Source organism: Catharus ustulatus, assembly GCF_009819885.2.
Source record: "Catharus ustulatus isolate bCatUst1 chromosome Z unlocalized genomic scaffold, bCatUst1.pri.v2 scaffold_26_arrow_ctg1, whole genome shotgun sequence".
Lineage (NCBI taxonomy): Eukaryota > Metazoa > Chordata > Aves > Passeriformes > Turdidae > Catharus > Catharus ustulatus.
The window spans coordinates 438,198-457,637 of record NW_024879445.1 but is presented as its reverse complement, the minus strand read 5'-3'; the positions used below and the strand labels follow the sequence as shown (position 1 = coordinate 457,637).

The following is a 19,440-nucleotide window of genomic DNA, read 5'->3' as shown; positions in this document are numbered from 1 at the left end:
TGGTTTGGCAGAGGTGGCAGAATTTCCCGAATTTCTGCCTGGAATTGCAGGAAGACAACTGAGTGACGGCTCAGCAGCAGCCCCCAGACAGCTGGAAAATCTGCACGACCTCCAGCACAACCCAGGGTGTCCAGCCAGGTCCAGCACAAACCTGTCTGGGCAGTCCCTTCCAGCCCGCAGAGCTGTGCTGGAAATCCTGGGCTGTTTGTGGGGGCTGTGTCTCACCCCTGGGCTGTTTGTGGGGGCTGTGTCTCACCCCTGGGCTGTTTGTGGGGGCTGTGTCTCACCCCTGGGCCGTTTGTGGGGGCTGTGTCTCACCCCTGGGCTGTGCTGGAAATCCTGGGCTGTTTGTGGGGGCTGTGCCTCTCCTGCACCACACCACACCAAGGAGGCCTCTCCGGGCTTCTCTTTGCCAGCGAGGTTTGAACAGCATCTTCCACACTCTCAGAGCACGCTGTTTTAAAAAATGTGTTGACATTTAATGTGCTTATAAAAATATCATGCCAGTATGCTTATAAAAACTTAAGGAAGAAATACTCACAACCACTAATGCAGTGGCTTTTGAGGGGAGGAGGGACCCTGATCTTCCCTGGGTAGTTCTGGAAAAAAAATCTGGTAATTGTGGTGGTGGGGCAGGGGACAGAGGTGCTGTCCCCAGCGCTGGCTGCCCACAGACCCCACTGACACATTTGGGCTCAGCCTGCCTTTTTATCCCAGTTTGGGTGGTTCCCACAAAACGCTGCTGGGCCATCAAACCTGTTCACACACTGTACTGAGACATCAGCGCTAGCTGGTTATACATTGCATTTCTGTTAGTTAGCACCCAGCCCCAGCTCTAAACAGGCCTCACGCCGAGCAGCCCTAGGCACAGCTGGAGTCGGCGCTGCCCGGGCCCGGCGCTGCCCGGCCTCACTCCCGCGGCCCCGCGCACACAGCAGACCCCTGTTAGGTCCGTGTTCCCTTCTCCCGCACGCAGCAGAGGCCGCACCGGGGCCGAGCGGCGCTCGGTGACAGCAGAGGCGGCGGCCGGGCCCGAGCGCCGCTCGGTGACAGCAGCGGGGCCGCGGCCACCCCGAGCGGCCCTCACGGACCGAGGTCACGTGGGCCGACCACATGACCACACGGGGGCGGGGCCGCGCATGCGCAGTGACCCCCCGGCGCCAGCAGAGGCGGAGCCGCGCAGACGCAGTGGCTACGCGGCGCCGGGAGGGGCGGGGCCGCGCAGACGCAGTGGCTACGCGGCGCCGGGAGGGGCGGGGCAGGGGCGGGGCCGCGCAGGCGCAGTGGCGCGGGGCGGCCGGTAAGGGGCGGACGCGGGCCGGCGCTGCCGCCGCCATGAGCAAGGGCCCGGGGCCGGAACCGGGGCTGGACCCAGGGCCGAACCCGGAGCCCGCCCGCCACAGCGACCCCGCCGACCCGGGGCCTGGCGCCTCCGGCGGGCTCTTCGCGTGGCTACGCGGGCGCTGCCTGGGCCGCGGGGCCGCCGTGGACCCGGCGCGGGACACGTTCGACGCCATGACCGGGCTGTACGGCGCCATCCAGCCCGCGGACTCCGTGTCCCTCAGCACCCGCACGCACGGCGCCGTCTTCAACCTCGAGTACTCGCCCGACGGGTAGGTGTGCTCGGGATCGCCGCCCCGGTGTGCCCGGAGCTCGCTGCCGGTGGCGCTGTGCTGGGGCTGCCCGGTCCCGGTGTGCCCGGCCCGGTGTGCCGGTCCCGGGGCGCAGGGTCCGTGCTGGTGACCAGCTGTCATTGCTGGAATACCTGGGGCAGGTGCCGTGCCGTGCTCCTCCCACCTCACCGGGGTGGAGCGGCGGCTCTGCGGGAGGACGGGGCCGGGGAACAATCCTGATAATCCAGAGCCCGGCCCCGCTGGTGCTGGGGATGCCGCCGTGCTGCCAAACCTGTATTTTGCAAGATTTTAGTGGGAAAAAAAAAAACCCGACTGGTTTGCAAAAGGGCAGATAGATAAACCTTTGATTCAGTGCTGCTTTTTCTGTGTCAGGCCCCCTGGAAGGTGTGGGCACAGGTACCAGGTGGCACAGGCAATCTGTGGCACGACAGGCACCTGCTGGAGGGCAAAACCCAGCACAAACACGGAGTTTTCTGTTCTGCTCCCTGCAGGTCGGTGCTGACCGTCGCCTGTGAACAGACTGAAGTCCTGCTCTTTGACCCAATATCTTCAAAGCACATCAAGACTCTCTCTGAAGCTCACGAGGACTGTGTAAATAACATCAGGTGGGTCATTTGGACACAGTTTAGCCTGTACTTAGGTGTTACAGTTTAAATCCTGTGCCACTTTCTTGGGATAGAGCTGGAAATAGCAAGAGCAGGAGTCTGAATCCATCACTGTTTTTATCATGTGCTGTTCTTCCTTATAAATTCAGCATTTTTAAACTGTTCTGGTTCTGTAATAGATTCTGAGGTCTGAATTTAGGGTATTTTCTAACAATATTACAGCTGCTCTTTGCTCAGATTCTCAAGCAAAAAAATCCACTCCAAACCCCCAAACAACAAAAAAAAAAAACCTCAACCAAGAACTAAACTGAAACAAAAAAACTGTAGAACATTCTGAGTGTTTTCACTCAGAAAAGCCACACAGGAGGTGGGGTGCCACGTTCATCAGATAAGTGGATGTTCTTCACAAGCTGGTTTTGCTTTTTACAGAAGACTGATGTTTTACATCAGCTGGGTGTCTGTCAGGAAAGGAACTAAACTGTTCTGCACGGTTTGTGCAGCATTACCTGGAGCTTTATTCAGGTTAATGAGCAGGATTTCAGTTGCTGCAGAAGTTCCAAAAGTGCTCACTCTTTAGCAGAGTTTGGGATTTCCCCCGTGATAGTTGGCTGTTCATTTATCAGAGCTGCTTTTGTGTGGTGTAGCTCTAGGCCCAAAGGATTTTTGGGTTGTGTTTTTCGGGTGGATGTCTTGTTCCTTTTACCTCAGGTAGGGCTTTTCTTAATTGGGTGCCTTCATCAAATGCATTCCAAGCACAAACCAGCACGGCTTGTCCTTGTGGGAGGAGAGCCGTGCCTGAATTCCAGGTGCTCACCTTTGATCTGTGCAAACTCGGTGATTTCACCCGTTCACTTTCTCACTGAACCGAGTAACTCGTGTTGGTGTGTTCTCAGACGAGCTCCTGTCCTCACTCTGTTTTTGGAAGGCAGTGACCCCTGGGCTCTGTGTGTGCAGTTTATTTCACAGCTGGGCTGTCCAGGGCAGAGCACACTGACTTACTGGGGGTGCTGCCCTGCTGGTTTGGCTTCTGTATGATCTGCACACCACTCACAAACACACAACCCCCCTAAAAACCCCAAACCAAGCCTGTGCTGTGCCTCTGTGTGCTCCTTTGCTGCTGCACAGGCTCTGCCCGTTCCCACCCCAGCAGCTGTGCTTTCAGCAGAGCGTTGGCCGGCTCTGGAGGAGTTTTGTTTGTTTGCTGTGTTATCTCTGCTGCCCTCCTGCCTGCCCTGAGCAGCGTTTCCCTCGTTCCCAGGTTCCTGGACAACCGGCTGTTCGCCACCTGCTCCGACGACACCACCATCGCGCTCTGGGACCTGAGGAAGCTCAACACCAAAGTGTGCACCCTGCACGGCCACACCAGCTGGGTCAAGAACATCGAGTACGACACCAACACCAGGCTGCTGGTCACCTCGGGCTTCGATGGCAACGTCATCATCTGGGACACCAACAGGTGCGTGGCCCCTGCAAATCCCGCCTCCCAGAGCGTTCTGAAGCGCTGGGAGGGGTTTGTGGCTCTTACCATCACCCCTCTGGTCATAGCAAATGCCTAGGAAGGAGCTTCTCTGTCTGATGTGCCAAAACTTTGTCCTTCCTTCTGTCCTCGTTGTTGTAGTTTTAGGAATCTGTGACACCCATCCCATTAAAAAGTAAGATAAAGGCAGTATTAAAAAAAAAGGTTTTGGGGTGAACAGAATTGCTGGTGCTGGGCACATTCTGGACCCTTGTGGACACAGCCAGGGCCTGGAGGTGACCACAGCCCCCTGCTGTGCTTGTCTTGCTGTCCAGGTGCACGGAGGACGGATGTCCCCACAAGAAGTTTTTCCACACCCGTTTTCTCATGCGCATGAGGCTGACGCCAGACTGTTCCAAGATGCTGATCTCCACCTCCTCTGGCTACCTTCTGATTTTGCACGACCTTGACCTCAACAAGTCCTTGGAGGTTGGCAGCTACCCGATTTTGAGGGCCAGGAGGACCACGTCGAGCTCAGGTGAGCGCCGCTCTGCTGTGCTGGGTGTTTTGTGGGGTGCTCCACGTGTGCTGGGTGCCCGTGGGCTCATCTCTCTGGTGCTGTTTGCAGACATAACCTCGTCAGGATCCTCTGGCCCTCGAGCTGTGGGCTCGCCCTGTCACCAGAGCAACTCGGGGCCGCTCTCTGAGAAAACCCTGTCACGGCCCTCGCAGCGAGAAGGTAGGAAAAGATCACTGGAAAAAAGATAAATCAGGAGAAATGCTGGACTTTGATTTATTCTATCCAAGAGAGGCCAGAGTGCAGTAGTGAAAAACTGCTCTGTTTTGTCCTGTGGATTTTAAAAAATGGTGTTGCTGAGACTTCTGTTAAACCAATGGAATCTCATTGCACACCAAAGCCTGGGGATCTATTCAGTTTTTGTGTCTGAGAAATCTGGGAAAAGTTGCAAGATGTGTATTTTGAGTCAATATATTGTTGTTTCCTTGTGTTTTTCCTTAGTGTGAATGAAGTTTGTGAATGAGCGTTAAGGGAGAAATCCGGAGAATGAGCGTGAACTTGGCAAATGGGTGAATACCTCGTGCATCCCTTGAAATTTCAAAGAAAAGTTAATTTTTACCTCCTCATGGCTGTGAGATGCTGAGGCATACTGCTGAGAGGGAGCTTGCCTGGATGCCAGGGAGTGATTTACCTGGGAGTGAGGGAAAGAGGGGAGAAAATCTGCAAGCTGAGCAAACATTGGAAAGAATTTGCAGAGCTCATCATACAAGTTTGAGAATCAGCAATTCCTATAAGATCTCACTCTTTATATTTCCCTATAATGCTAATGAGGAGCATGAGTGTGGAAGGTTAATGTCTGTTTGGGCTGGTTCAATGCAGGTCTTGGCACTGAAATTTCTAAGATTTGGAGTGAGGACTGAGCCCGTTGGTGTTGGCTCAGGGTTCCTGTAACCCTGTGAGTGTCCCTGTCCTGGCACACCTGCCACAGGTGTGACCCCATTTCAGCACAGGACTGGTCAGAGAGGTGAAGGTCAGTGTGTGGATCTCACAGAGACTCACAGTTCGTTCCTCTGGCAGGGGGATCTCCTAGAAACAGCCTGGAGGTGTTAACTCCAGAGGTTCCTGGAGAAAGAGACCGAGGGAACTGCATCACCTCGCTGCAGCTGCACCCCAAGGGCTGGGCCACGCTGCTGCGCTGCTCCAGCAACACAGATGACCAGGAGGTAACTCATCCCCTCTTCTTCTTCTTAAAATAAAGCAGGCAGATGTGTCTTAATTTGTTTTTTAAGTAATCTTCCTGGTAGAACCTGCTCCAGGCCTGTTCCTTGATGCTGGATTTCAGCTGAGCAGATTCTGCTCCTCTAGCTTGACCAACAAATTGACAGGAGTACTTGACCAATAATTGTTTTTTTTTTTACTTTGATTGTAAATTGAGGTTTATTTGGTTTTCATGGGAATTTTTTCAATCTCTGTGTATTTGTTCGGGATTTTTTTGTTGTTGTTGTTGATAAAAGCCACTCTTTGTAACAATAATCCTTTACACAAGTGTAGAGGACTGAGTGGAAGCTTGGCAGATTGGTTATAAATTTTGATGCTGGCTCTATAACAATCAAGCTGCAGTACAACACAATTTTTGCAAAATGTCATAATTGGTCAGTTGGTACTGATGACTGACTGAGTTACAGTTTATCTTAGTCCCAGAGTCTGCCTTATTCTGTTTTATTGATATTCTTTGGTATTTTTACTGTTGTGTTATTTCAGAAGGGTGCATGAAACAGAGCTAGGAATGCTTGCCTTGGGGCTGAAGTGGGACCAACAGGATATAAACTTTGTCAATGATTTTTTAAAATACTCATTTTGATATTATACAATGAGATGACGGACAGGGATCCCAGATGTGTCTCACAAATCCCAAACTGGCTCTAGAGCTGTTCTTGACCTTCCTGCAAAAATCTTATTTCAAGATTCCATTCCTTTTGAAGTCAAAGGCATAAAATGCCAGCGATCAGCTCTGAGTTACAGCCAGCTGAATTTTTAGATTTAATGTGAGTATTTACTAAATTAGAGCAGGCGCCTGGCTGAAGGATTAGGCTTTGCTGGGCTGGAAAGATTCTATCTAGCACCATTTAATTAAAACAGCAGCTGTGCTGTGCTTGGCTGGGTCACGGGGAGGGAGCTGCTCACCGAGGAGCAGGTCAGCAGGAGCTGGGGTGAGCTGCACGGGGGAGGGAATGTGCGTTTGCAGTGCTTGACTTCTCTTTCAGTGTCCCTTTCTCTGCCTCTCCCTTTAGTGGACTTGTGTCTATGAATTCCAGGAAGGAGCTCCGGTGCGCCCCGTGTCCCCGCGCTGCTCCCTGCGCCTGACCCACTGCATCGAGGAGGCCAACGTGGGCCGGGGCTACATCAAGGAGCTGTGCTTCAGCCCCGACGGCCGCATGATCTCCTCGCCGCACGGCTTCGGCATCCGCCTGCTGGGCTTCGACGCGCACTGCAGCGAGCTGGTGGACTGCCTGCCGCGGGAGGCCAGCCCCCTGCGCGAGATCCGCTCGCTCTACTCCCACAACGACGTGGTGCTCACCACCAAGTTCTCCCCCACGCACTGTCAGATCGCCTCGGGGTGCCTTAGCGGACGCGTCTCGCTCTACCAGCCAAAGTTCTAGCGGCGGCCGCGGCGCCCGCTCGCGGGTCGGGCTGCGGAGCGGCGGCGGCGCGCTCTCTCCGAGATCCCTGAGCTCACACCAGGTCGCCCTGGCCTCCTGCAAGGATTGTCCAGGCCAGCACCATGCGGATCGTGGTCCTGCTGCTCCCGTGCCGTCGGGCTGTCCTGCTGTGTTGGTGCCCTGACACTGGGTTGTTTCCTTCAGCACGGCTCCCAGGGGCTGTTTGGAGCAGCGCAGAGGGGTGCCCAGGTACCTGCCTCACCTCTGCTCCCTTCTCTGTCACCGAACCAACTCTGTGGTCATCAGTACATAACGGACTGCTTGTCTGCGTAAGCAACACGGTTAGTTTCTCTGACCGAAAAAAAAAAAGGAAACAACAGCAACAACAAAAAAAGGAATTTTACTTTCATTTCTATGTTAACGTGGTTGTCATTGGCTAGAAAAATGAGTCACGGTGTGGCTTAGGCTGGCAGGGACCACTGGAGGTCACCAGGCCCACCCCCTGAGCCTGCCACTGTGCACTAGGGAAGATCCTGGCCCAGAGGATCTCTCTGGGCTGCTGCAGCAGGGAGCTCTGGCCCCTCCTCTGCCAGCTGTCTGCTGCAGGGGGTCCTGCACATCATCCCACGTCTGAAACGTGGTGGCTGTCTGCTGGTGTGTGGGTGTCTCCCACCTGGCTGTTTTCACACACACACACTCTTGCTGTGGGAGGAATTCACTTGGATGTGTCCTTGCCAGATGAGCCTTTCCTCACACCTGCTGTAGTTTGGGAGGGGATTAAAAGGAAGCCTGTCAGCAGTGAGATCTGCCTGGCTCGAGCCAGGCTTTTCACCAGGTGTGAAGCACGGCAGTGCTCACCCTGGGGGAAGGGTCTGCAGGGAGCCACATGAGGAGCAGCTTGCTCAGCTTGCAGGAATCTGAGATGGGATGTTGTTTGGCTCTTGAGCCTGTGGGGTGGTGGAGAGGCAGGTACTGATCTCTGTGACAAGGGCAGGACCCAGGGAAGGGCTGGAGCTGGGCCAGGGAGCTTTAGGCTGGGTTTTAGGGAAAGGTTCTTCCCCAGAGGGTGCTCCCCAGGGAATGGGCACAGCCCCAGAGCTCCAGGAGTGTTTGGGCAGCACTGCCAGGGATGCCCAGGGTGGGATTTTGGGGTTCTGTGCAGGGACAGGGGTGGCACTGATGATCCCATGGGTCCCTTCCAGCTGGGGGTGTTCTGTGATTCAATGGCCACACCCAGAGTCAATGCCAGATTTCAGCCCTCGAGTTAATTGAGCTGACCTTGTAAATGCACAGGTATTTCAGTCTTGTACATCCAGATCGGTTTGTAACATTCTCATCACTTCCACGTTCCAAGATGGGGTTTTTCAGCATTTCACTGAAGTTTTGCAGAGCAGTCACACACTCAGCTCAGCAGGGAACTTTACCTGGAAGGACTGTCACCTGCTGGTGTTCAGGTTCACTCTGGCTCAACGGAGCACACTTGTTCAAAACTGACTCTTACAAAGCCTTTTGCAAAACGTATTTGGGGATAAAGACAACGTTTATGGACGTGAGAGAGCTGGGAAGGTAAGCCTGAGGACTCTCCTGTAGCTTTGTATTTATGTGGTGTTGGTGCAGAAATCACTGAAACTTAAGCCTCCTCTGCATTATGAAAAAAAAAAAAAATCCCAAGTTTCCTGTTTTGGAGAATTTCTTTGTTAATATGAAGCCTTCAGTGTTGTGTGCTTGGTAATCTGAGGGCAGACAGGTGGGTCTGCTGGGCTGTTAAAGCAGCTCAGGGCACTTCCTTGGCCGTGGCTCAGTGCCCTGGGAGTGAAGCGTGCAGGAGACTTGGGAACAAGCCTAGGATACAAGATTGTTACTCATAGAAGGAGCTACAGGAGTTTGTAATGGGCCAAGCTGCTTGGGGGGAAAAAAACCCATGTCCTGTCAGGGACTGCATCAGCTTTCCCCCAAGTGTTTGCTGTCCCAGTGCCAGGCTGCTGTTTTCTCACCTTATTTAATGTTTTATTACACATCATGGAAGGGACTGCAGGGACACGTGAGAGAATCTTGGAGTTCTCACAGGCTTGCACAGTGTTTGTGGAGGAGGTGAGGCAGCACCCACAGGACCAGAGCTGTGGGTCTGTCTGTGTGTTTCCAAGGCTGTTTTTGTTTTCCCTGTCAGAGCCTCCTCAGCCTGGCGGATCCCTGGTGACTGTAACGCTATGCCTGTGAATATGCACTGAGTGTTACCTTTTTGATTCTACCTCATGATACGCTGTGTTTTACACCAGTATTGTGCTGAGCTTTGGACACTCACCTTTCTGTGTGAAGGACCATCCCCCCCGGGTGACAGACGTGTCACCACGCCTGTGGGTGGCTGGCCTGGCTCCAGGAGCCACAGCTCACCTGGCGAGGAGGGGCTTGGTCACCTCGATGCTTTTGTAGCGTGTCCAGCAGATGCATAAAACGACAGAATCCGTACATGTACGCTGTAGAAATGTTACTTAGTTCTTCTGATGACATTTGTAATAAGTTTGAATTAAACTAGGTAGGTAATCTTAGATTTTGGTCATTGGATGGATTACTCCTTTTCAGCAACACTTGGAAGTTTTTTCCATGGAGGCTTTACCACGTTTTTCCTGTGAATTCACGTCTCAGTGGCTCACAGCTGACATGCCTCGCAGTCGTGTGGTGGTGCAAGTGTTTTCAGTTCTCTCTCAGTAACATTACTGAAACCATAATGAAGTTAGGTGTTGGTGAGCTTCGGGTTATTTCTAGGTAGTCAAAAAAAAAAAAGTTTTCTAATTGTGTTTCAAAAGTTGAATGCTCAACCTTGAGAAGTGTATGAAACTGTGAAATAACTGTGAGGAAACATTTCCAAGGGGGATGGAGGGCAGGTGGGGAGGGGTGGCTCACACCAGCGGTGTCTGTGCTGGTGTGGCCGCCCCGGTGAATCCCAGGGCGTTTCTCGGGGGCTGGAGCTCTGCAGAGCTGCCCGCCAGAGAACGCCCCACGGACCCTGGGGAGGCAGGGGCTGGTTCTGCTCCTGTCCCAGAGCCGGCACCGCCCCGCGGGGAGGGAGGAAAGCACAGCGGTACCGGCTCACACTCACACACGCAGGATTGTTTGCACTCTTGGAGTCTTGGGGTAAGGACGGCTGGATGCCTACTGCCAGAATTAGAATGTAAACATCAGGATTTTTGGGGGGAGGGAGGGCGTGTCTTGGTTAATTTAGTGGGGTTTGTTTCTGTTCGTTCGTTTGTGTTGTGATTTTTGTTTGGGTAGCACTGATGTGGAGAAGGTTCTGACATTGCAATTCATGGGTCTGTTGATCTAGGCCATGTAAACTCTCAGAAAAAAAAAGAAATACACTTGCCAAACGAAAGCTTTTAGAAGATTTAGTTTACAAGATTCTAAAAAGTTGGAGAGGAAAGAAGAAGTCAACGACCCATCATGTTTTCGACCTGCAGGAAACAGAAACTTCTCACTGGCTGATCTTAGTCAAAGGTGCATTTTCTAAAGCACTAAATATCCTCAGTTAAGTATAAGGTTTTTAATACAGAAACAAATTGTGCATGTAGAGTATTTTGAAATACCTGAGATTTCATAGTAAAAACTGTAGCCTTTTAATACCGTATATGGAGTATCAGAACTGCTTTGGAAGTATTGTACTTACAGCCCTGCAGTAACTTACTATTTGTGGACAGTTTCTCTTGCTTGCATAATAAACATTTAATAATTCACTGAACTGAAGTGTATTTTATTTATGTTAAAATGAGGCATGCTCACTAAATTGAGAGGAAGAACATCTCCTAGTGCTTAGGGGTTGCCATTCTCAAATCTGTGTGCACAGCAGTGCTTTTACATTAAATTTTTCTGACAGTGACACATGAGTGAAAATTGACTCTGAACCTCAGACCCAGGGCTCCACTATTTCATTTTTTGGGCACTGGCCAGCTCTGGGCCTCAGCACTCAGGCTTCCCCACACTGCAGGAGCACACAACACCTTCCACAGAGAAACAGGATGCAGATTTTTTTTTTTATTCCATCAAGGAGTGATTACAAAAAAAAAAGGTACACTGGTAAAAATCAGATTCTGCCAGTAACAAACATCCAGTAAACATTTTATTTAGATGCAGAAAATCACCACAGGGATACAGGAACTCGTGCTTGTGCCCTCCCGCTGCCATCTGTGAAGCTCAGGACTGTGATTACAGCACACTGATTAGGTTCAATTTCGGAAGACAGTTTTAGCAAACGGAAAACTCAGATTCAGAAAAGCAATAGCCCCTCCAAGACTTAAGAAAAGACTAAATTCAAAGCGGTTTCTGAAAGCTCTGCTGCTCCCCATCATCCCTCTGCTCTGGTCTATGTGTGAATGTATATTTAATTAAAGAGGAAGCCCTCAGGGACGTTCAAACACACTCCTCTGGCTCAGGGCTGTGCTCGCTCTTCTGTCCCTGCATGTAAAGCCTGAACTCTTCTCCCTCTCACCTCCCACTCTGTAAGACACAGATCTCTGTCAGTCCTTTTCAGTCTTTGCCCACAGCAGTCCTGAAACACGTCTCCAAGCACCCCACCTTCCCTGCCTCCCTGCTTCCAAGGTCATCTTTGGCTTTTCATCCCCACTCCACCTACAGACCTCCACTGAAGCAGGCAGCGCAGGAGCCTCACCCTGCCTGCGCCGCTCTGTCCTGCAGAACCACTGACAGCTCACTCCGAGCAGGCAGAACCCCGAGTGTGGGCTGAGAGCACCTCGTGCTCCGTGATCCCGCAGGGGGAACCCGAGCAGGCAAGGTGAGGCAGTGCAAAAAGCCGTGTGTGAAGTGCTGGAGCAGCTGCAGGAGCTGGGGTGTCCCCTAAGCACCGCAGGCAGGGACACCGCCCTGATCCCGCAGCTGGAGGCAACGGGAAAAGCAGCAATTAAAAAAAAAATAAAAATAAAAAGTCCTCACAAAAAGCAGAACAAACTCCGTGTTTTTTAACGAGGAAGGACACTTTAAAGCTTCAGTGAGTTTGCTGTCCCATTCCTTCTGGTTTTCCCTTTTGGCAGGAAGGCACACGGACAAACACACACACATACACACACACACAGAGGTCCAGCCTGGGCTGAGGCCGCAGGGCCAGGCTGGAGGACACGGTCACCGCAGGCCACCCTGCAGTGGCTGCAGCAGCTGAGGTGCAGCTGGGAGCTCTGCACCTCAGTCATCCCCTTCTGGATCTGTCCTTTGAGCTTTACACAATGAGGACCCCAAAATATCTGAAAATGCAGTTCCAAAATCGAGATTTGGAAGATGATCAGGCAATGGAATTGTTTTTCTTCAGCCCCTCCTTGATTCTCGTGTTCTAAGCATGGGCAGTGGAGTGCATCCCATCACAGAGCACTATGGAATTTCGGGAGTGATACAGACTGCCTTTGTTTCCTCTTTTACACCTCGCAGCTCTGTGATGGGTAAACTCACCTGCCAGCAAAGGAATACTTTGAACAGTTCACCATAATTGCACCAAGGTTTAAATGCATCACCATTCACCCCTTAAATACCTGTCACACACATGGGCACTGTTCCCTGGCACCCCGCGAGCAGCAGGGGCTCACAGCAGCTTCAGCAGGAACTCGTAGGTGGCGTTGATGATCCCCCAGGACAGCACAGAGCGGTGGCAGTTCAGGTGGGCCCCTCTGAACAGGTGCATCACCTTCCTGTCGCGCTCCAGCCAGATCTTCGCCAGCACTTTGGAGAAGGACTGGAACTCGCCGCCGATCTGCGCCTGCATGCGAGTTTTTATGACATTCACGGGGAAGAACAGGAGGCCCAGCACGGCGCCCAGCAGCCCCCCGCAGATGAAGTCGTTGAGCATGTTGGAGCTGTAGGAGGTGGCTTCGGGCAGGTGCTGCTTGAGGGGCCCGCGCAGCCCGAAGAACAGCACGTTGCTGGGCCCGTTCCGCAGCAGGATCGGCACCAATCCCCGGTAATACTCCCGCACCCCGTAGGCCTTCAGCACCCTGAAGGCCTGGTAAGTGTTTGTGAACTTGTCGTGGTGCCTGTGGTCCTGCAGCAGCGTCTGCACGCGCTCGAAGGGCGTGAGCACGGCCTCGGTGGTGCCGGTGAGCGCGGCGGCCGCGCTGCGCGTCAGGAGCTCGGGGCCGCGCGCGTGGCTGAGCAGCAGCGCCGAGAAATCCTCGTAGAGGCCGAACATGAGCGCCATGGTGGCGGTTTTCTGCATGAGCGGGGGCAGGATGCCGCGGTAGAGCGTGCGCAGCCCGTCGCGGCGCAGCTGGCGCACCGCCTCGCCCGTGCGCAGCCCGTGCAGCTGCTGCCGGAACAGAACCTTCTGGATGGGGAACGTCACCATGATGTTGGTGAAGGCGGCGCACAGCCCGCACAGGTAGTGCTTGCCCGAGCTGTCCCTGCCCGCAGAGTCCCCGGGGGCCGTGGCAGCGGTGTTGGCCGGACCCATGGCCGCGGTGCCGCCGCTCCAGAGCCGCCTCCCCGCGCACAACGAGCCGAGAGAGCCGTGCCGAGCGCGCTGTGCCACGCTACTGCATCGCTGCAGCGCCCGGGGAGGAGCAGCCCGCAGCCTGCGGGGGAGCAGCAGCCAGGGCCAGGTGTGGTGGGTGCTCTGCCATTGCTGCGCCCGTCCAGGCGGCCTCTGAGAGCTGCAGCTCTTCCCTTCTGTGAAACTAAACCAGAAATAAATCCCCCTGGAATTACAAACTCAGGTGGCCTCTGAGAGCTGCAGCTCTTCCCTTCTGTGAAACTAAACCAGAAATAAATCCCCCCGGAATTACAAACTCAGGTGGTCACTGAGAGCAGCAGCTCTTCCCTTCTGTAAAACCAAACCAGATATAAATCCCCCTGGAATTACAAACTCAGGCAGCCACACTCTTCCTTTCTGTGCTCCTCAAACTAAACCAGAAATAAATCCCCCTGGAATTGCAAATTCAGGTGGTCACTGAGAGCTGCAGCTCTTCCCTTCTGTGTTCTTCAAACCAAACCAGAAATAAATGCCCCTGGAATTACAAACTCAGGCGGCCTCTGAGAGCTGCAACTCTTCCCTTCTGTGAAACTAAACCAGAAATAAATCCCCCTGGAATTACAAATTCAGGTGGTCACTGAGAGCTGCAGCTCTTCCCTTCTGTGCTCCTCAAACCAAACCAGAAATAAATCCCCCTGGAATTGCAAATTCAGGCGGCCTCTGAGAGCTGCAGCTCTTCCCTTCTGTGTTCTTCAAACTAAACCAGAAATAAACCCCTCTGGAATTGCAAATTCAGGAAGCCACACTCTTCCTTTCTGTGCTCCTCAAACCAAACCAGAAATAAATCCCCCTGGAATTGCAAATTCCAACACACTACCAAAACACTGTGTGAACAAGACAGGCCACCTAAAAATCCTACAAACCCCCAAACTCAATGCAAAACACTCGGCAGCATTGCAGAAGCTGATCCTCGCGCTCTGCCTCTCCCTGTGGCAGAAATCAGCAGACAACACGTTGTCGTGGCTCAGCTCAGGCAGCAACTGAGCACCACCAGGCACGAGGGATGCACAGGTGTCACACAGGTGTGGTTTCACTGGCACAGGGCAGAAATTCTTTACAGGTCCCAGGTCGGTGCCATGCAGCCTCCTCTGCATCAGCCCCCACGCTGGATGCTGTGCTGACAGGTTTCACAAACAGAACTCAGCCAGGCCCAGGGTCCTGGTGGACAGAGCCAGCTTGACCAGTCTGGAAGGACTGCAGGGGTCTTCACCTGGCAAACCCTGTTTGACAAAAGAATGGAATTATTTATCTAACAGCTCTGAAAAGATTTCTGCAGGTGCCCAAATCCCACCCTCGATCGCAGCTCAGCCTGAGAAACGTCCCTGTGAGACTGTGGGTGGTTCATGCGCCTCAAATCCTCCCCGGCAACATCAGCACACGGGATTCCCAGGATCTGAAGGGGTGTTTGGGGACAGCAGCCCTGCCTGGCATGAGGAGGGGAATATGAAAGGAGGAAAGAAAAGGAACGGAGAAGCGAGAGAGAAGCGGGGAGAAACAGGAAGGAGAACAAGAAGGGAAGAAAAGCGCGGGAGAGAGAAAGGCAGAGAGGGAAGAGAAAGGATGGGGGAAAGAAGGTGAAAGCCGTTTATTTTCCGAAGCTCCCTTTGCAGCCTTTGATGTGTCTCCGTCCCCGGGGGGAGCCCCGGTGCTCCCGATGCGTCCCGGTGGTTCCCGGCGGGGCCTCCCCGCCCTCGCCCGCGGGAGCCCCGCACTGCCCGCGCACACCGGGAGCCGCTCCCGATCCCCCCCGACACCGCGTGCACCCGCAGGGCCCACCCCGCGCTCCCCGCGGCCTCTCCAGCCCCGGCACCGGGGCCCAAGGTCAGGCCGGCGGCGGCGGCTGCGGCCCGGCCGGGCCCAGGGAACCGCGACCTGCTGCTCCCGCGCGGCCGCGCCAGCGACGGAGCCCGCGGCGGGCGGGCGGGACGCACCTGCGGGCGGTGCTGGCATGGCGGGGGCGCGCCGGGAGCGGGAGCGCACCGGGAACGGGAGCGCACCGGGAGCGGGAGCGCGGCGCCTCAAGCGCCCGACCCGGCGCGGCCTCGCGCCGCTCTCTGACGTCACCGCGCCGCCGTGTGACGCCAGCACGCCACCGCGCGGGGCGGGGCCAGCGGAGGGCGGAAGGACCCGGCGGCGCCAGACAAGCACGTGACATGGGCCACGCCTCCGCGTCTGTCCGCCAATCAGACGGCGATCTGCAGCTGGCCACGCCCTCGGGGCGGGGCGGAGGCGAGCCGGGGTGGCGGGAGCGGGGCGCACTGCGCGGGAACGGGCGGGTCCCGGTGAGACCGGTACGGGAACGGACGGGCTCCGGTGAGCCCCGTACGAGAACGGGCGGGCCCCGGTGAGCCCCGTACGGGAACGGGCGGGCTCCGGTGAGACCCGTACGGGAACGGGCGAGCTCCGGTGAGCTCTGTACGGGAACGGGCGGGCTCCGGTGAGCTCTGTACGGGAACGGGCGGGCTCCGGTGAGCTCCGGTGAGCCCTGTACGGGAACGGGCGGGCTCCGGTGAGACCCGTACGGGAAGGGGCGGGCTCCGGTGAGACCCGGCCCCGTCGCTTGGCCCCGGAGAGCTCGGTCCGGGCGGCTCCCGGGAGCGGCGGGGTCGGTGTTGATGTGTCGGTAGCGAATCGAGAAGGGGGTTCAAGGCTGAATTCGGGCTCAGTGAATGGGGGTTCAGGGCTGAACTCGGGCTTGGTGAATCGGGGTTCAAGGCTGAACTCGGGCTCGGTTAGTGGGGGTTCAGGGCTGAACTCAGGCTCAGTAAATGCGGGTTCAGGGCTGAACTCGGGTTCAGTAAATCGAGGTTCAGGGCTGAACTCGGGCTCGGTAAATCGGGGTTCAGGGCTGAACTCAGGCTCAGTAAATCGGGGTTCAGGGCTGAACTCAGGCTCAGTAAATCGGGGTTCAGGGCTGAACTCGGGTTCAGTAAATCGGGGTTCAGGGCTGAACTCAGGTTCAGTAAATCGGGGTTCAGGGCTGAACTCAGGCTCGGTAAATCGGGGTTCAGGGTTCTGTGCTGGGGTACAGAATGGGTCACACCTTCCCCAAGGAGCCCCTTGTCCTTGTCAGAACCCGCAGATGTGCTTTTTGCCCAAAGCCCCTGGCTGAGCACTGTAATTCTGAGTGCCCCAGGAGTGCAGAAAGCCCAGAGCAGCTCAAGTGGCCTTGCTTGGGGCTAGGGGTGACAGTGGCCAGACTCTGGGGTGTCCTGTGGAGCCCCAGGAGGGACAGTGGGGACAGCAGGTGGCCCAGCAGCCAGGTGACATGGAGCTGGAGCTCAGGGCTCTGCAGCAGAGCAGGGCAGCCCAGCCTTTGGCCAGCTCTTTCAGGGCAGGTGAAACTGGGAGGAAGCACCTTTAGGGACCTGAGCCATGCTGGGCACTGCAGGCAGGACAGCGAAGGGCTGTGCTGCTCTTCCCTCTCCCTGCTGCTCCCACAGCTCCTTTCCTGGGCTCCAGCCCTGACAAAAGGCAGGTTCTTTCTGCACAAGTGGAATTATTACTATGGGGGCAGGTTGGGGTCGCCTCATTGTGCCCACTGCAAAAGCACAGCTGCAGAGGTTTGGGGGCTGCAGGACCCACCCTGGCCATGCCCCTCAGCTTTCCCTCAGTGCCATCTCACCCTGCAGCTGCCCACAGCTCTCAGCTCTGTGCTGGTGGTGGTGGCAAGGGCTGGGTGCCGTCACTGCCAAACCTCCAGTGCTGGTGGGGCTTGGAGGTTCCTCTCCAGCACCTGCCCAGAGCAGGACCGGCCCCAAAGGATGAGGGCAGCCCAGGGTTTGGGCTCGTTTTTCATTCCATGCCTCCAAAAAGCTGCAGCTAGAAGTTTTGGAGGTGGGGAGGAAGGGGAGCATTCCCTGCCCAGCTCTCAGTGGGAATTTGCTCAGGTAGGAATTAGCAGCTGGAGCTACTGGCTGTGGGCTCAGGCAAATAAAAGGAGGTGTAATTTAATTACCTTCCGATCTCTGCTGTTTGTCAAAGTGGGCTCCTGCGCAAAGGCAATTTGTAATTATTTCTTAACACTTGTAAGATGTGGATTTAAGGCGTGATTCTGTTTGTCTGGAAAATATTGAACACCTCTGCTGTGTAAATATTGAACTGCTTTCTTTGAGGAAGGCGGATTGCGATGAGCAGTGACTCCAGTCTGCCAGCCCAGGGGCTGCAGAAGGGAGAGCTGTTCCCTTTGGGCACATCTACAGCCCTGCTGCTCACAGACCCTCCACAAACCTCCAGGGTCTGGGCTGTCCTTGTGCCTTGACCAGGCTGGACATCCACAAGGGAGCCCAGCCCTCGTGCTGTGAGTGCCCCTCCAGCCCCAGGGGATTCAGCACAGGTAACTCACCTGCTGCCAGCTGTGCTCCTCAGCCTGTTCCTTGGGCTGTTGTGGCTGAATCAGGCTGCAGGTCACACCGAGTGCCAGGTTGTCCTGGTTTGGAGGACAGGTGTCTGCTGAGAAAGGCAGGAGCCTCTCTTGGAAATGGAGAATGGAAACCCCCTCCCTACAAATTATTATAATTTTGAAATCAAGGGGCTCTCAGGCAAAGATATGGGAATTAGGAATAACAGTTCTTTTCTAGGGAAATTAAAATAGAAATACAGCACTACAAAGAACAAACCCCAAACCCTGACACAGTCAGAGTACAACCTGACACCCGTCAGGCAGGGTGTTGGCAGCAGTCCCATCCCATGGTGGCTGCATCCTCCTGCAGTGACAGACGTGGCTCAGCTGGAGCAGTGCTCCTGTACAAGGTGCAGTTTCCCTCCAGAGCTCCAGGGATGATGTGGAAGGGTCTGGTTTTCCTCTGGGATCCAGTGGGAAAGGCTGCTCTGATGTTCCAAACCTCAGATTTGATCAGGGTAGGAAATGCTTGGCTCCTCCCCTGGGTGCAGCATCTCCCCATGGGATGATGGAATTTTATCAGCCATGCCCTGGGACTCAGTGGCCATGGACAGGAGAGATCTCCTGGAGGGAGGATGGGAATAAAACAGACAGTACAATGGGGGCCTGATATCTCAGCCCTAATGGACCAAAAACTGTGGGAGAGACAAAAGATAAGTGTTCCCTGGGCAAGAAGGGACCAAGAAACACGTTGTGAAACTTTGTGATCAGGTTGCCAGGTGATGTGGTGTCATGAAGAACAACATGAAATTGTTACCCAGATAGATCCCTATATAAATGCCATGTAAGTAAAGCTATATAAATGCCTTGTACACTCAATAAAATTGACTTCTGATCACAACTTCTTCATAATTTCAAGTAATAATTTCTAATTCAACAATTAATACCGCACTAAATCACAAAAATTAAATTAAAAATAATGGAAATATTATTTCTTTATTAAACTATTTAACTTTAAAAAAAAAAACCTTATAACTACATCTACTCCATTTTACTCACTTCTAGCTAGTGGCTAGAAGCGTTACTAAGCATTCTATACTTTTAATAAATTTTAAAAAATAATAACCAAACCCAAAGCTCAGGGAGGGGGACCCTCATCAGACCAACAGCACCTCACTAAAAAAAGTATTGCTGGGACAGCAGCTGTTGATGTCTCCTCTTTCCCACTGAGGCAGCTGCTGTGATAATAATTTTCAAGCAAGCAGGTCCATAATGGTGCCATTTTGGTTTTTGCCTTTTTTTTTGTTCTTTTCTGTGTTCTCTGTATTCTTTGCACACACATTTGTAGCTCTGTAGCCTCTTGTATTAGTGACTTGTTTTCCCAGTCGTTTTCCATGGCCTTTCCCTAGGCAGAAAGACAAAACAGATTCCAGAGCTGCAATGCCCCAGGGCTGTCGTGGTTATTCCTGGGAACCAAGGCTGAGAACAACTTTGAGATGCATTTTCATGGACAAAGAACAGCAGGGTTCCACAGAAGGGGCTTGACCTCGGGGGAATTGCATCACCACTTGTCCTCCTAACTGGTGCTTTTTTTTTGTCAATTATGCTGATTTGCTGAACTTACAAAACCTGTATTCAATCCTGTGTGGGTGGGATTTTGTGGACACCTTTCCATAACTCCCCTGAAAGCATCTAAATAAAATAAA

General features: G+C 54.0%; 2 protein-coding genes across 4 annotated transcripts; one reads left to right on the top strand and one right to left on the bottom strand.

Annotated features, from left to right (window-relative positions):
• Positions 1 to 1,319: 1,319 nt before the first annotated feature.
• Positions 1,320 to 7,229, top strand: DCAF10 (DDB1 and CUL4 associated factor 10). 2 transcript variants are annotated; one of them, XM_042780190.1, is made up of 7 exons: positions 1,320 to 1,613; positions 2,126 to 2,239; positions 3,498 to 3,695; positions 4,031 to 4,233; positions 4,324 to 4,434; positions 5,290 to 5,435; positions 6,528 to 7,229. In XM_042780190.1, exons 1-7 carry the CDS (start codon positions 1,336 to 1,338, stop codon positions 6,870 to 6,872), a joined length of 1,395 nt encoding a protein of 464 aa, XP_042636124.1. In that variant the 5' UTR covers positions 1,320 to 1,335; the 3' UTR covers positions 6,873 to 7,229. The 2 variants fall into 2 exon arrangements, with proteins under 2 accessions (XP_042636124.1, XP_032942310.1); XM_033086419.2 differs by having other exon boundaries at positions 6,504 to 7,229.
• A 3,654-nt stretch (positions 7,230 to 10,883) lies between these two features.
• Positions 10,884 to 14,118, bottom strand: SLC25A51 (solute carrier family 25 member 51). Of its 2 annotated transcripts, none has more exons than XM_033086421.1 (2): positions 14,046 to 14,118; positions 10,884 to 13,499 (listed from the first exon to the last, which is right to left on the bottom strand). In XM_033086421.1, exon 2 carries the CDS (start codon positions 13,312 to 13,314, stop codon positions 12,451 to 12,453), a length of 864 nt encoding a protein of 287 aa, XP_032942312.1. In that variant the 5' UTR covers positions 13,315 to 13,499; positions 14,046 to 14,118; the 3' UTR covers positions 10,884 to 12,450. The 2 variants fall into 2 exon arrangements, with proteins under 2 accessions (XP_032942312.1, XP_032942313.1); XM_033086422.1 differs by lacking the exon at positions 14,046 to 14,118 and adding an exon at positions 13,891 to 13,906 and having other exon boundaries at positions 10,884 to 13,504.
• Between the last annotated feature and the right edge of the window lie 5,322 nt (positions 14,119 to 19,440).

Coding starts and splice junctions, on each gene's coding strand:
- DCAF10 (XM_033086419.2), top strand. CDS start 1,336: ATGAGCAAGGGCCCGGGGCCGGAACCGGGGCTGGACCCAGGGCCGAAC. Junction 2,240..3,497: donor GACTGTGTAAATAACATCAG/GTGGGTCATTTG, acceptor CCTCGTTCCCAG/GTTCCTGGACAACCGGCTGT. Junction 3,696..4,030: donor ATCATCTGGGACACCAACAG/GTGCGTGGCCCC, acceptor CTTGCTGTCCAG/GTGCACGGAGGACGGATGTC.
- SLC25A51 (XM_033086421.1), bottom strand. CDS start 13,314: ATGGGTCCGGCCAACACCGCTGCCACGGCCCCCGGGGACTCTGCGGGC.